This window comes from Lepus europaeus, chromosome 7, assembly GCF_033115175.1.
Source record: "Lepus europaeus isolate LE1 chromosome 7, mLepTim1.pri, whole genome shotgun sequence".
Taxonomy (NCBI): Eukaryota; Metazoa; Chordata; class Mammalia; order Lagomorpha; family Leporidae; genus Lepus; species Lepus europaeus.
In genome coordinates, this window is record NC_084833.1 from 93,461,688 (window position 1) to 93,478,304 (window position 16,617).

Below are 16,617 nucleotides of genomic sequence, written 5' to 3' on the forward strand. Positions count from 1 at the left end.
ACACTCATGTTTGGGAAGTTCCCTGTATTTGTAAAATTGGTTACCTAATTTTGAACTCCAGCTTCTTCCTTTATGAAGAAAAAACAAAATTACAGAATATTGTCCTGTACTCTGGGACCTTTGATTCTCCTTCTTAGCTTTTCTCTCTCCAAGTCCCCACACCATTTCCTCTCTATTCTTCTCGTGATTTCTTGTTTCTACTTACCTAAAAATTCAAATCCTTAGGAAGTTATATCTTCGGGCCAGTGTTGTGGCATAATGGGTTAAGCCACTGCTTGGAATTCTGGCATCCATATGGGTGCTGATTTGAGTCCCGGTTGTGCCACTTCCAATCTAGCTCCTTGATGATATTTCTGGGAAAGCAGCAGAGGATGGCCCAAATGCCCCGGCAATCATGTTGGAGACCCAGATAAAACTCCTGGATCCTGGCTACAGCCTGGCCCAGCTCTGGCCATCGCAGCCATTTGGGTGGTGAAATTATCTCTCCTTCCCCTTCTCTGTAACTCTGCCTTTCAAATAAATGAAATAAATCTTAAATAAAGAAGTTGTATCTCATAGGCCTCCTTTAATTTGCAGGAAAAAAAAAAAAAAAACACCAAATACCTTAAGTGTCCTGTTAAAGCTGTCCGTCACTATGCATCTTCTCTCTGTCTCATCACTATCATTTTGTAAAAATAAATAAATTTATTTATGTATTTATGTAACAAGAACAGATTTCATGTATTTCACATACACAACTTTAAGAACATAATAGGCCGGTGCCGCAGCTCACTTGGCTAATCTTCCTCCTGTGGTGCCGGTACTCCAGGTTCTAGTCCCAGTTGGGGCGCTGGATTCTGTCCTAGTTGCTCCTCTTCCAGTCCAGCTCTCTGCTGTGGCCCGGGAAGGCAGTGAAGGATGGCCCCGGTGCTTGAGCCCTGCACCCGCTTGGGAGACCAGGAGGAAGCACCTAGCTCCTGGCTTCAGATCGGCTCAGCGCTGGCCGTAGTGGCCATTGAGGGGTGAACCAACGGAAAAGGAAGACCTTTGTCTCTGTCTCTCTCTCTCACCGTCTAACTCTGCCTGTCAAAAAAAAAAAAAAAAAAAAAAAAAAAAAAAAAAAAAAACACAACATAGTGATACTTCCTACCCTCCTTGCCTCCATTCCACCCTTCCTCCTTCCTTTCTTATTTTTCTTTTGATTGTTTTGATAACATATTTTGAATTTACTTTATTATCACAAGCTTAACTCTGTGCTAAATAAAGAATTCAACAAATAGAAAGTGTAAAGACCACTGTTCTTCAGGAGTATGGACAAGGTCTATATGAGATTTGATTATTGTTTATAGTCCCTGTTATCTTGATTTTTTCTGGGGATAGTTCTAAATATATTCCTCCAGTTCTCCATCTGCTTTTCTTTTACTTCCTAAGAGTATCTGAACATTTAATATTCACTCTGGGTGAATATTCACTTTTGCTTTTTGATATCCTCTGTACAAAGACTGATCAGAGAAGTATTTGTAGGCTGTAGTAGAATTAATGCATGATTGCACAGAACTGATAGGTCTAGAAGAACACCAGTAAAGGGGAAAACAGCATGCAGTGACATATTTAGCACTGAACATTTTCACAAGGTCATAAATTCACTTTCACTTTTAATGAATTTAGGGTTAACTTATTTGTACAGGAAAAGGTCATTTTTCCAGTCTTTCCTAATCCTAACATTGCTGAATAAATGATTTCACCCCAAATTTATTTTCACTGAACCACACAGGAACATCACATCCTAGTATTTATAGTTTTGCACTGTCTGCTAATTGTTTACTGTTTGTTCATTGTCTTATCTTCTCAACAAGATTGTAAAGTACTAGATTAGAGATGAATCAAAAGTGAATTTTGCTACTGAAATACCTTCACCAAGGGGAGAAATACAGTTCTCATTATGAGTTTGTCAGCAATAAATTCTGGGGTTTGTAATAAGTCACAACACTATTCTGTCATTGTCATGACTCTCCCTTTTCTCTGCATCTCTCCTGCTTAGCTCTGTGTTTTGAAGTCACTTACCTACTACTATTTGCATCTGTCCTTAAAGCAGAAAGTCCAACAAATGTCCTCTAGAAAGAAAGAGTGGTGCTATTAGCCAGCTCTGCTTGTATGAATCAAGTTTTAGGACTCCAAATCTACTGCATGCCCCAAGTTCCACTTCCTGTTTTGCAGCATGGAAATAAACCCAGGACAACATTTCATTCTTAATTTGTTTTATTAGATTGTTGAAAGAACTATCTATTTTCAACAGACATGATTCCAAAAACAGGTACAGGATGATAGCACTCTTGGTTTCCTATAGGAAAAGGAATCAAAAGAAACATAAAGAAAGATATTCTAAAAGATATGCAAGTTATAGGATCAGTCACTCCACCAGTAGAGACATGCACATTCAGAAAAGGGGGCAGTCCATGGCTTGTTTAAGTATTGTCCTACTGAGGTGGAGAGGAGAAACATCCCAATTGAGCATTCATGTCTTATGGCTACTTATAGACCTATAACAACTCCATAAAAAAGGGCATCTAAGGACTTTAAGGGAAGCACAATGTGTCCTGCGCTGAAGAGAAGATATCCATTCCGTGTCCATCCTTGATTATTAGATCTAGAAAACTTAACAAGGATGGAGTTTTAATACTCTTCTCCCAAACTGCTAGCTCTCCACACACCCACACACACCCACACACACACACACACACCTGCACATAGATGTCAATAAAACTTACATATTTTAATGTCCTGGGAAGAGATAGAATCGTCTTGTCAGTGTCACCCTTTCAGTGGTAGGCATCTGTGTCCTACCTTCTGGCAGTTCAAATGAAAATCGAACCTAAAAGAGAATAGAAAGCCTGTATACCTTTCCTTGAAGTGAAGTATCTTTACTGAAACTGAAAAAGCTGCAAAGAATATGGCAAAATAAATGATAAAAGCAAAAATCACATACACCTCTGAGAATCAGTAATATTGAAACATGGAATGACCTCCCAGACATATCTAGTCTGTTGCTAGATCTGGTAACTGTTATGGATGCAAGCAAACCAGAGCCCACTCATTTGTCTAATCAGGACTGGAAGGGGTGAAACAAATGATGGTTTTCCAGGTGTTATGGATAATAGATTGATCTGACTTTCCAGTTTGAAAACTCACCAAAGATCCTCAAACTTCCCTAGAAATAGTGGCATTATTATAAAATAAACAAAACGGGCTGGCACTGTGTTGTAGCAGGTAAAGCAGCTGCCTGCAGTGCCAGCATCCCATATGGGTGCCAGTCAGAGTCCTGACTGCCCACTTCTGATCCAGCTCTCTTCTATGGCCTGGGAAAGTAGAAGATGGCTCAAGTCCTTGGGCCCCTGCACCCATGTGGGAGACCTGGAAGAAGCTCCTGGCTCCTGGCTTTGGATAGGCTCATCTCTGGCCATTGCAGCCCTTTTGGGAGTGAACCAGTGCATAGAAGACCTCTTTCTCTCTCTGCTTCTTCCTCTTTGTGACTTTGCCTTTCAAATAAATAAATCAATCTTTTATTTATTTATTTATTTTTTTGGACAGGCAGAGTGGACACAGAGAGAGAGACAGAGAGAAAGGTCTTCCTTTTCCGTTGGTTCACCCACCAGTGGCCACTGCGGCCAGCGCACCACGCTGATCCGAAGCCAGGAGCCAGGTGCTTCTCCTGGTCTCCCATGCAGGTGTAGAGTCCAAAGACTTGGGCCATCCTCCACTGTACTCCCGGGGCACAGCAGAGAGCTGGACTGGAAAAGGGGCAACCAGGACAGAATCTGGTGCCCCGACTGGGACTAGGATCCGGTGTGCCGGGGTGGGCGGAGGATTAGCCTAGTGAGCCGCGGCGCCGGCCTATAAATAAATCTTAAAAAAAAAAAGATAAGCAAAACATGTCCAGAAATGCACCCATAACAGTCCATCTGGAGAGCCAATATCCACGAGATTAGAGTGCAAGGAGCATCCGGGGCCCTACCTTTCGGAAGATTTCCTCCACATCACAAGACCAGGCATATTCCTGCATATTTTTGATGAGTCTCATAATGAAAAGTGAACCCTGTTTGGGATGTCGCCAAGAAACATTATCTGTAAGTGGAACACATTACAAATCTCATATCAGGCTCTTAACTGAATGCAGAGAGATAGCGTGAGTCTTTCCACAACACCTGGGGCATATTACTGAGTTCATCCTGTGTTTTATACTCTGCCTGCCATGTGTCACTGAATATCTTCAAAGTGAGTACATTCTTACTGATATTCAAAAATAGTATTGATTATGTTGTACATATTAGGATGGCATTATTCCTGAATTGAAAGAACTACACTTCTACTAGACAGGCAGGAAAAGGCAGAATGGGGTAAAAGGGAATGATTGGACCCTTGATAAAAAATATCTCTGTATGTATAAAGGGGTGCTACTTACTGCCTCTGAGCTATGTTAATGATAGTCTCTAAAGTAAAACTGTCAAGAGGTGGCACTAAATTTCTGCTTTGAAGACATTTGAGGATTAGATATGATGTATCACAAATGTCTGGGAAAATATGGGATATATAATAGTCAGCCTATTCAATTTATTACATTAAATTCTGAACTTGCAAAATTCATAAGTAACTTAATTACAGTATTATTGACCATATATTTGTGAAGAAAATGTTAACTAAATACAGAAATGTTGCATACTGGACTGCTGAGTGTTCCATATACTGTGGGCCTTTTCTATGTAGAATCACACTCCAATTTATTTCGGTATAGATTCTCTTCCATTTACTTTTGTCTCTCAGAGTTCCAGGAAAAAAATTGCAACATTGAGGAGTTTACTAGTTACTAATTCAGTAAACACATACATACATTTGGTCTCTGTGAATAATGGAAAAATTATGAAGAAAGCATGACCTGAGCTTCAATAATCTCATATAAAGTTAAACTCAGGTGGCCACATTAATGGGTGGGTACAAATGTCTGTATCAGTGACCCTGACAAAGATGTCCTGCACAGAACCCCATTACCTGGAGTTGAAGAGCAGAAAGCAATAAAATCCTTCTCTATGTGGGCTATCCTACTGGCATCATACTCAAAATCATCTGGATTCAGTAAAGATGTGCTTCCAGAATCTTCTATTGAATCCTTTAGCCACACTATTCCTTGGTTCTCTGGTAAGAGAAAACATTTGGTTTTTTCTACTACCAAATATCAAAAGAACAAGTTTGCCTTTAAAGTTCTATTGAACTGTATTTGTTGACTTATTTATTTATGTCTTTCATTTATATACACACACAAAAATACCTCAGAATTTCATGGAAAAAGGGATGAAAGGATAATGTGTATTTCCATAAAATTTTTATGCACATGTGCATTTCAAGAACCATCTTTTTAACAATTCTTATCTCTCCTAACCCTTAAGTGAATTCCAATGAGCTCAATAAATACCAGTTTCTCAAGAGTAAAAGTCATACTTTTTTGTTGAAAATGGAACAAATATCTACCAATCAGCCATACAATCCACAAAACCACAATTTTAACTGGTGAAAATTGGTGTTCTTTTAATATTAAGGAACAGATGCAACTAAAATTTTAAAAAATGGATATATCTAGATGATAAAGTCAGTATCAGCGTATCTTCTGTTCTATTATGGTCATCACTCACCACCACGACAGGCTTGGATGATGATCACCTTGGGTTTGTCTTTCAAACTCTGACAGTTCTTGGTATTTAACATCTCAAAGATGGTGTTGACCTTCAGTATATCTGGGTATTGCTCAGAGTAATTCTTCCCACAAATACCATCTCTAGTACCATGAGACATGAACACTAGGAAAGTACTGTCAGAATTCCAGTGCTCTGGGCGATCAGCAAAGGCCTTCAACTCTGTAGCCATGTCCTGAAAGAAGTCAGACCACTAATTTGGACCATAGGATTCACTATCATGGCACCCTGGGAATCCAGTCAAGAGACATTTAAGGAATTCCATAAGGAATTTCATAAAAATCAGTTGAATGGAAGAGAAAACTTATGTCTCAATTGGGAGAATGGTAGAGAAATAAACCATTATATGAAATCATTCAAGGATTACTCATACAGGAAAGGGATGTTAGTAAATTAATAAAATACTTTCAAATACGAGGCTCTTAATAAAAGACTCTTGTTTTCAAAGGGGATATGTGGCATCAAGCATGAACCCCAAAACAAATTTAGATGATAGAGTATCAAAATATTAAATTTCCTGATGCTATAACCATCATTCAACATTATTTTGAGAATGAATGGCATGACTATTGTCTTTTCAGTAGTATAATCTTACCAAAGCATTGAGGTTTTCTTTCACATCTACACTGTATCCCAGACCTATCAGCAGCATCTTCATATCTGTGATATCAACATCAGCTCCAGTCCTTCTGGGGAGATTGTCAAACTCTGTGTTGCAGATAATGAGGGCAAGACGGGTGCGGCCTGAACTTTGCATTTTTATTGGATAAATCTATAGGAAACATAGATTGGATTTATAGTCAGGCTGTCTCTAATTAAATATTAATGCATGGGTTAAATACAGCTTCCCCTTCCTTAGTCTGTCAAGAAACCACGTCCTATGAATCATATATTAAGATACAACTGACTATTACTACAGTAGTGGGAATGGAGTTTGAAATGCCCAGATGGTAGCTGAGCATCTGACTTAATAATCATTGACAGCTAGAATGTTAAAAGATGTATAATCATTGAAATCAGAATGAATGAATTTTAAAACTGAATTGTTCACTTGCTGGTTGTTTAATTTTTGTAACATATTTAACAATCCCATGCCTCAGTTTTATGATCTCTAAAGTGAGATTTTTTTCTGATGGTTAAAGTTGTTATTATACTTGTATGTAAAATGGTTAGAACATGTCTGACTCACAGTAAACATGAAATATCTGTCATTGTTGCTATTATTATTTACTCTAGGAACTGGGACAAACTTAGAACTCTAAGCCTAGGATTTTAGGAGACAGGAATCCTGGATGTATGCAAAGCAGTGGGATGATTTTGCAAAACCACTCAACAGAATTGGCTGTAAGAGCCACTGCACTCTGGAATGCACATTAATGTATCTCCCCCCTCTCTATCCTGTGGTCTGAGCAGCAGCACCTCTTCTGACTTTTCTTTCCATATCCTTTGGGCTGTCTCTAGCGGGCAAAGCTTGAGGCCCCCTCTTGGGCCTGAAAGTGTGAGCACAACCTGGTTGTCCTGCGTAGTCTGTGGAGCTGAAAGAGACAAGAAACATTATGAATAATTGCATCTTTTTTTTTGTTTCCAGGACATGTTTCTCGCAGCATCTAGTATGCATGAAGTCACAGAGAAAGACATACACCTTAGGAGGACAACCCTGGGTTAGTCCTTAACACTGCTGAGTGAATTCATGCTAACAGAACACATTGCAAGCCAGAAGGGTTTTCCAATCATGTGATTCAGTGATCTGCTTTTACCTCTCAGGACCGCTATTTTTACTAACATTTAGGTAACACAGAAAGGACGGTTTTAAGACCACTCATGATAAAAAACAATTTTAAAGAGTGTTAGAAAAATAGTTAAGGTATAAATTTATTTCAAAATGTCTAAAGCTCGGGATCAAATTGAATGGAGGAACATTCTAAGTAACTCTGCTAAAATATCCTTCTAATATATTAAAGCTATATGGCAGGTTTGAGGATTATTTATTTTTAATGAATGAGCCTTTGTTCTGTCTTCCAGTATGACATTCTAATGGACATACATATTGGAAGAAAGAGAAGTATATTCAATATATGAATTAGAATGACTATGTAATAAAATGATAAATATTCACAACATATGGTTTCATATGGCCAAATATTTAGTTTTCAAAGTGTTTTATTTGAAGAAATAATCCGAGTCTTTTATTTAACCACAAGTTCCACACCATCTGACAATGCCACATACTTTCTAAAGAAATTATGCAAACTTTTTCTATTTCCAAATAGAAACTGATTTATATAGGCATTCAGGGAATCTTTTAGAATGAAACTATTACTCTGAGAAAATTATACTCAGTTTTAAGAGGGATTTGGAGAAACTCCTGTGTATTCAGGAAGGTCAACCAACATCACATACTGTATGTTGATTATGGAGAAGATATGTGCTATTTAGAATAGATATATTGGAAAAATATAGAAATAGTCACTAGGTCAAAGAAATATTCTTATTCCTTAAAGGAGTCTGGAAAACAATAGAAAAATTAAACAGAAGTATTTGAGTTAGTTTAGAACATAATTTCCTTGGTGGAGGAAGGGAGCATTTGGTTACATGGTGAATGTCTCAATTCATGAAATGTCTGAGAAAGTATGTATGTGATAATCACTTTTAACAGATTAAGTAGTAGAATTGTAGAACTTGGTGAAATATTTGCTTCTATAGATTTCTGTTGAATATATGATTCTATCATTTTAAGAGAAAATAATCACCTTTAGATTAAATTGTGCCTGAATTATGGATGAAAAGCTGTTCCAGGACAAATAATACACTGATTATTTGATAAGAAAGAGGTTGGGCTCATTCAAAAAAAAAAAAAAAAGAGATTTGCTAACAAGGAACCAAATGTATATTAACTGTGTCAGGACTCAATAAGGTTGAGCTCACTTTTTGAGGATAAAGTCCTGAAACTATTTCATAATATTTCTGTCAGCTAAGACCTGTGCAGTAACTGTGATACATTTGTGTCCAGTGAAAAATTTCCTGCTTAATTATTGTGGCAGAAATGAATAGCAACTGTTTATACCCAGAGTTTACAAAACACTCTCCTCTTCCTACTGGGTGGTTATTGTAGAACAAGACTTGGAACTTGGTTGGCATGTGATAATTTTGTTTGAATAGTGACTTAGTAAATAATGGTTATTTAGATCAAATCATTCAATAAAATGGTTTTCCAATACACTATGATTGAATGCACCTTGTAAACCAATGATTCCTAGATAGAAACATACTTATGAGTCGTACATGTTTACTTCAGTCAGAAAGTTTTATTTATTTATTTATTATTTTTTTTTTATTTTTGACAGGCAGAGTGGACAGTGAGAGAGAGAGAGAGAGAGAGAGAGAGAGAGAGAAAGGTCTTCCTTTTTGCCGTTGGTTCACCCTCCAATGGCCGCCGTGGTAGGCGCGCTGCGGCCGGGTGGCGCACCGCGCTGATCCGATGGCAGGAGTCAGGTGCTTCTCCTGGTCTCCCATGGGGTGCAGGGCCCAAGCACTTGGGCCATCCTCCACTGCACTCCCGGGCCACAGCAGAGAGCTGGCCTGGAAGAGGGGCAGCCGGGACAGGATCGGTGCCCCGACCGGGACTAGAACTTGGTGTGCCAGCGCCGCAAGGCAGAGGATTAGCCTATTGAGCTGCGGCGCCGGCCTTCAGTCAGAAAGTTTTAAACCCAATGAGAAAGAAGTAGTTTATAAAATAATAAGGGAAAAACATTATGAGTGATGGCTTGAGAAATACGGGGCATTGTAGGAGTAGGATCTGTAAAATATAGTTATAGAACTAGAAATGAAGATACAGATCCAGCATGGAGGGAGGAATACATAAACTTAATCACTGTCTGTATGTTGGAAGTCAGGGTAAAGAAAGAGCTGAAGATGCATTGTGGGTTTCAGATGTGAATGACTGGTGACGGTGGCGCCACAGACCAAGACATGGGAGACTGCAAGGGAAGCAGTGTGGAGAGAGAAGGGTATCAGCCCTAGGCCTGTTTTTATAAAACATATCTATGGAAGATATGAGTGATTGTGTTCAACAGGCACTTGAAAGTGAAATCTGGCACTCCACAGGGATATCGGTTAGATGCCCAGATTCGGAATTTGTTACCTTAGATAAGGCTAGGGAAACTGGGAGCAATTTCTGCTCAAGCCAAATGGATTAAAAGGAGAAAAAGGCACAGGACCAGTCCATGAGAATCACCTGATTACCATAGCCCTCTCAACCTGGGCGTGCCCCATTAAATTAATGACTAGGAATAGGGAGTTCAAAGAATATTTTTCTTCTGTAAACACAGTTACCTGAAAAGGAAGAAAATGCTTCCACAGAATCTTGTGCATTAAAATGGTTTTCAGATTGTGGACCTGTGGACAAGTGAAGGACATTAAAAGTCACTTACCATCTCTCAAGAACTCTGCCCCAGTGGTGCTGTATGTTCCTGGTGGAAATTTCTTTCCCTGAGACTCACTGCTTGATAATTAATCCTACTCAAGATGTTCCTCACCTGATTACACACTCCTCACTGGGAAACAACACTCGTGAACGACCTAGCTGGACAGGAACTTAACATTTGAAGTAGAACAAAAGAGCGTCTTTAAGTGGTGCACTTTACACCTGCCTTATGTGATGAAAGTGGAATTCAGACATCCTCAGCCACAGAATCAGTAATTCTCTTGATCCACACATGTCGAAACGGCTGCTGGAGTAAACACTACTGCACAGCAGATGTGTACAAAGGGAAGCTGTCTAAATCAAAGGGGACTTTGGCTTCTGAGAAAATTAATTTAAAAAGGCATCCATGCTTGGACACCTGGCCTTTCTAAGAATTATCGCAGTAGAAAATGGTGAGGTGACCAGTTGCTGAAATCAGGGGATTAAAGATCCTTGTCTAGTTCCAATCTTAAAATAAACAGGTAACAGAATCTGCACATCAGAGAGATGTGATGTATCCCAATGTGTTTTAGTCCGCTTGTAGGAAGGAAAGGTTAATAGAAATGTCTTCTTCATCTCAGAAACACAGATATGTGTGCAAAGTCAATAAAATATCCTCATAAAGTTCTGAAAAAACCTTTCAAATTTATTCCCCATTAATATTAATAATCTTCTCTCTGATGAACCAGCAAAATCTCTAATGTCCAGAGACATTCCTGACAAATGGGTTAGGTGATTTAATAAATTTAGTGCTAGGATATAGAAGACAGTTATAAAGAAAATATTCTGTAGAATTTACTATAGAGATTCAATTCCATAATCATTCTCTGTTCACTGCATTATGTTCTCTATTCTCTTTGCTATATCTACATTCTTTCTGTAATGTCACTGTAAATATCAATAGGAATACAATTACTAATACTATAAGTATCTGGATGGACACTTTATAGATGTTAACTAATTAGCATACTATTTCAGAAGGGTCAAGAATGTTTCATAAGTGTCATTGGGCAAAACAGTAGTGGAGCCAGAATATGAACACAGATCTTCAGATAAATTTATTGGACAGGAACACCAACCACAATCTTACTCTCCCTGCTAAATGATGCCATATACCTGTTAGTACTTTAATATATAACCTGGAGGCTGGCACTGTGGTGTAGCTGATTAAGCCACTGCCTGCACCATGTGGGCACAGGTTTGAGTCCTAGCTGCTCCACTTTCAGTCCAGCTCCCTGCAGTGGAGGATGGCCCAAGTGCTTGAGCCCCTGCACCTGTGTTGGAGACCAGAAGCTCCTGGCTCTCAGCTTTGGCCTTGCCCACCCCTTGCTGTTGCAGCCATTTAGAGAGTGAACCAGTTAATGGAAGGCCTCTTTCTGTGTCTCTACATCTGTGTGTGTATGTAACTTAGCCTTTCAAATAAATAAAAATAATAAATCTTTTTCTAAAAAGAATTGATAATCTAGGGGATAAAGTACAAATCCTGAGATAAACTATTTGGTTGCATAAAATAAATCTACTGTTTATTTTTTTTTAGAAAAAAATATTTCTTTCTTTGAAAGGAAAAGTTACAGAGAGGGAGATGAGTAGAGACAGAGAGAGAGATCTTCTATCTGCTTGTTCAATCCCCAAATGGTCACGACAGCAGAGGCTTTGTCAGGCAGAAGTCAGGAGCCAGAAGCTTTTTCTGGGTTTCCCATATGGGTGCAAGGACCCAAGGACTTGGGCCATCCTCCACTGCTTTCCCAGGTACATTAGCAGAGAGCTGGATTGGATGTGGAGCAGCCAGAACTGGAACCAGTGCTCATACCAGATTTCAACACTGCAGATAGCAGTTTAACCTGCTATACTACAGTGCCAACCCCCTATTGTTTGTATTTCTGTCAGGTTCTGGATTGCAAGAACAGGATTATATTTAATTTTATTTATAATTCAATAAAGACATCAAAATAACAATTCCTGAGAAATGTATACCAGAAACATTAAGAATTGACATGAGGGGTCGGTGCTGTGGCACAGCAGGCTAAAGCCGAGGCCCGAAACGCCAGCATTCCATATGGATGCTGGTTCTAGTCTCAGCTGCTCCTCTTCCCATCCAACTCTCTGCTACAGTTTGGGAGGGTAGTGAAGGATGGCCCAAGTGCTTGGGCCCCTGCACCAGCGTGGAAGACCTGGAGGAGGCTCCTGGCTTCGGATCAGCTCAGCTCCAGCCGTTGCAGCCATCTGGGGAATGAACCAATGGATGGAGGACCTCTCTCTCTGTCTCTGCCTCTCTCTGTAACTCTTTCTTTCAAATAAATAAAATAAATCTTTTTTTAAAAAAAGTATTGACATGAGTTTAAAAATGAGGAATAGTCCAAGTCTACATTTCCTAGCAGTTATTGAAGATTATATTTCTGCAGACAAAATAAAATTGATTTCCCTCTTCCGAGTGGAGGAAGAGTCACAGGTTGTCCCACAAAACTTCATAGCAAGAGAAACAGGCTACAGTTTGTTCCACCTTTCCTAATGACTGCTGGGCTTTCTTTGCCATTGATAAATCCAAGATCATTTCTCGGAGGAGGCCTTGTTGTAGTAGAAGTGGACTGACCAAAGCTTCCTTTTAGGAAGTTCTAACCCATTATAATGCATTCATATAATATATGTAATTGTTATCTGCAATGACCTGAAAATAATATCTGAACAAAAAGATGCCATCTGATAGATAGATAGGCAGACTGCAGGTGCTAGATCTCACAGTGGGTTGTGCAGGTACCTCTAAGATTCAAAGACTTGGTGTTGAAAGGAATGAGATAGAGAAGAAAACACCTTGTCTATAATTTTTTTAACAGTTATTTGCCTGAAAAGCAGAGTGACAGAGTGAGAGGGAGATAGAGACTGAGAGAGAGGAGAGATATCTTCCATCCACTAGTTCCCTCCCCAAATAGCAGCAATTGTCTGGGCAGAAATCAGGAGCCAAGAGCCAGCAACTCAGGCCTTTCATGTGGTGGCAAGTGCTTGGGCCATTTCTGCTGCTTTCTCAGGAGCATTAGCAGGGGCCCAGATTGGATATGGAGCAGTAGGGACTTGAACTGGTGTTCATATGAGATGCACATATCACAGGCAGTGGCTTAATCTGCTGTGCCACAACTAGCCCCATTACAATCATTTTTTATCTTTGTTTTATTTATTGGTATTGCATTTGTGGGATTGTGTAGGACATACAATGAAAAATGGATATTAAAAGCAAAGCAAGAAATTGATTACAAGAAAATGAGCACATAAAGCATCACAATGTCAGGTTAGACAGGTATAAGCTTTCACTAAGCCCTAGAAGGAAAAATTCTTTTTTGAAAGAAAATAAATCTTGCATTGGATCCTCAGGGGGACTGAGCATGAAGATGGTAGGTCTCACAGAATTTTCTACAGCTGGTACTCTATTAGTTTTAGTTCACAACTTTCCTCAAAGGGAGGGGGCAGGACGACAACTGGAAGACAGAGTTCACTTAATATCCTTAATTTGAAAAAAAATTTAGCTTATTTTCTTATTGTTCTAACATCACTGAAATAAAGTCTTCAAAGAGAGCAAAATTTTGGAAAAATATTATAAAATGTCTTGGATGACAGAATTTAAATCTCATTAATTACATAAGCATGTAGTACTCTGACTTAACAAAATTATTTGGTTAATAATACTAATAATGTACTTGGCCTAGAGGACTAGAGTAGATAATATAAAGATTTTCAGGCTGATCAAATGAACTTCAACAAATGAGCTACCACATAATCAGGACAGGAATTGAACTTCAACCCAAAGAAGGCCATCAGCATGGACAGAACATAAACAAATAGGCAACATACAATGGTGTCACAGACATTGAAATATTGCCCTGAAGTCAGACAAGGAAGCTGTATGCAAACTAACATGACTAAGAATGCGCTCAGATGTTGGGCACAAAGACACAGGCCTATGTGAATTTTGTCTGAGTCATTGGCCCTTACCTGAGGAGAGCCCCAGCAGTCCTGCAAGGTGACAGTCATCTTCACAAATGTGGTTGATGCAAATCTGGCATGCCTGGGGCCCTTTCCGAATGACACAGTCCAGCAAAGCCCGGGCCTTATCCATAACTGTAGCATTTTCAACTCTTACTTTCTCCATCTCTTCTTGGTTCAGCACTCTTTTCTCTAACAATTCATCCAGTAAGCCATTTATTGTACCTGTGCCCACTGAGTGGATAAACCGCTTCCTCCTGTCCTTCAGAATCCTGTCTGGGGCACAGGGATTTTTCAAGTCATGAAAACAGCCTTGTGTTCCTCTCATGTCTTCAACAGGAAATGGCCTCCTCTGAGTTTTATCAGCAGTGCAGCCCTGTCCACACAGTCCCTTCTCTTATTCTATTGTTGCCCCCAAGCCCCATTTTAAAAAATCTATATTGCCCTATATGCTAATGGAGTAGCCTGGAGACTGAGGTTTACAATCTTTATGTTAGCACCTGGAAAGGAGAGATAATTTTTTCTTGGTCTATTTTTATTCAACTCTGAATAATAAAATAATGAAATTGTGGTAGCCTATTTTTTTCTTTAAGGACAATGGCTACTGTCTCATTCTGTGCCAGCTCTGCATGCTCTGCCAGACTTCTGATACTAAGAATTCAGTTAAGATTGCAAAACATCGCTTCTCGGCCTTTTAGCTAAGATCAAGTGTAAGATTGCAAAATAACAGCAGAATGCCAGTGAAGCCCCAGCTCCTTTTTAGCCCTTGCCTTTCGTTTCTAAAAGCTGTCCCTTCCCTACCTGTTCCTCATCCTGTCCCTAAGTCTGTTCCTCTAAATGTCTATAGAATCTAATTATGGCTTCAAGAAGAGCCAGCCCTTTCCAAAAGCATTTCTTCTCTAAGACCCATCTTTGTAACAGGAAGACACTCACCAGCCATGGCTTTTCTCTTCTACTCTCGGGTGTGGTAAGAAACTGAAAGCACTTCCCACCTTCCTTTTTAGTGGCCCGTGTACGCAGATTGAGAAATACCCACTGAATATACATATGCATGCCTGTATTTTTTTTCCCAAAGAAATAACTAGATTTCTATAATTTAAAGTACACCAAGGGGTGTATCTTTAGAAAATTTTACACGAAGTATTTGCAGAAGATTAGGGTGGGTGGAGAGTGGGGCTTGGAGGATAAGAAAGGAATGAGAAAGCTAATTGAATTCCGTGAAACTTAGACAAAGAAGAATCTCCTGTTCATTAGGAAGTGTGATACAGAAAAGTCACTTACCCTTCAAAGAAGTTCTTACCCTTCAAAGAAGCTAGGCTAATCCTCCGCCTTGCGGCACCGGCACACTGGGTTCTAGTCCCAGTCGGGGCACCGATCCTGTCCCGGTTGCCCCTCTTCCAGGCCAGCTCTCTGCTGTGGCCAGGGAGTGCAGTGGAGGATGGCCCAAGTGCTTGGGCCCTGCACCCCATGGGAGACCAGGATAAGCACCTGGCTCCTGCCATTGGATCAGCGCGGTGCGCCGGCCGCAGCGCGCTACTGCAGAGGCCATTGGAGGGTGAACCAACGGCAAAAGGAAGACCTTTCTCTCTGTCTCTCTCTCACTGTCCACTCTGCCTGTCAAAAAAAAAGAAGTTAAAGTTAGTCTTCCCATTATATGCCACACCTAGGGAAAGAGTCCTGGGAGCTGTACCTGTGAGGTACTTTTGCTCTTAGGAGTGGAAACATTTTCACCAAAATGAAATCTTTTCTCTTTGATGGCTCCACCTTTTCAGATGGCTCTCTTTTGAGGGCTTCTAACAGAGACTAAAAAGCTCAGACTCTGTGCTCAGAATCTTGGACTTAGCATTCTAACTTTGCCTCTTGGGTAAGTATCAAACTTTTCTCTGTGTTGGTTTCATTAGGTGTAAAATAATTTTTTTTCTTAGTTCATGCATACAGTTTTAACCATAAACAAGTGAAAATTAGGAAATGCTTAGAACATTTCCTGATACATGTGAAGATTATATTAAATGGTAGTATTATATTTGAAATAAATATTGCACACTAAAAAATATACCAAGGTTAGTAATTAACGGATCATCTAGTTATCTTTTGTAAAATCCCTCATGTAACTTATCCACTCATTAATCTTGCAAATATTCAAATATTCTTCAAAGAGTTCATGGAAAATACATATTATGAAGAATATGTTTACCTTCTAATTTGTTTACAACAAGATAAATTTTATTTGTAATTCTTTCTCCAAGAACAGTTGGAGTTCCCTCCAGCATGGAAGACTAACTCCATGCCATACACTATTTAGGTATTAAGTGGGTCTAGTCTAAACAGACCTGGTGCCCTATATCCGTAATCTCATGTTCTAGAAGGGAAGAAAAACATGGGCCCCAGGATGTGACTGGAATATTCAGAATGTTAGACTGAGGTAAATGTTTAGAAAAAACTAATTAGGAAAATAAGTGATGA

At 39.4% G+C, this 16,617-nt stretch overlaps 1 protein-coding gene across 6 annotated transcripts; it reads right to left on the reverse strand.

Annotated features, from left to right (window-relative positions):
• Nucleotides 1-195: 195 nt before the first annotated feature.
• Nucleotides 196-15,122, reverse strand: CASP1 (caspase 1). Of its 6 annotated transcripts, XR_009866403.1 has the most exons (13): nt 15,088-15,122; nt 14,164-14,430; nt 10,053-10,115; nt 7,140-7,255; nt 6,316-6,492; nt 5,661-5,895; nt 5,023-5,166; nt 3,992-4,101; nt 2,748-2,851; nt 2,044-2,093; nt 773-1,062; nt 604-647; nt 198-509 (listed from the first exon to the last, which is right to left on the reverse strand). XR_009866403.1 is itself a non-coding variant. In XM_062196945.1 (10 exons), exons 1-9 carry the CDS (start codon nt 15,092-15,094, stop codon nt 2,753-2,755), a joined length of 1,218 nt encoding a protein of 405 aa, XP_062052929.1. In that variant the 5' UTR covers nt 15,095-15,122; the 3' UTR covers nt 2,230-2,320; nt 2,748-2,752. The 6 variants fall into 6 exon arrangements, 4 of the variants coding, with proteins under 4 accessions (XP_062052929.1, XP_062052931.1, XP_062052932.1 ...); XR_009866402.1 differs by having other exon boundaries at nt 196-509; nt 604-1,062; XM_062196945.1 differs by lacking the exons at nt 198-509; nt 604-647; nt 773-1,062; nt 2,044-2,093 and adding an exon at nt 2,230-2,320.
• Nucleotides 15,123-16,617: the final 1,495 nt, after the last annotated feature.

What these genes read in the sequence shown, in the direction of transcription:
- CASP1 (XM_062196945.1), bottom strand. An exon ending in AGCATTTTCTTCCTTTTCAG is followed by an intron (nt 7,256 to 10,052) that starts GTAACTGTGTTT and finishes TGTCTCTTTCAG; the next exon opens with CTCCACAGACTACGCAGGAC. An exon ending in CATCCAAGCCTGTCGTGGTG is followed by an intron (nt 5,167 to 5,660) that starts GTGAGTGATGAC and finishes TTCTCTTACCAG; the next exon opens with AGAACCAAGGAATAGTGTGG.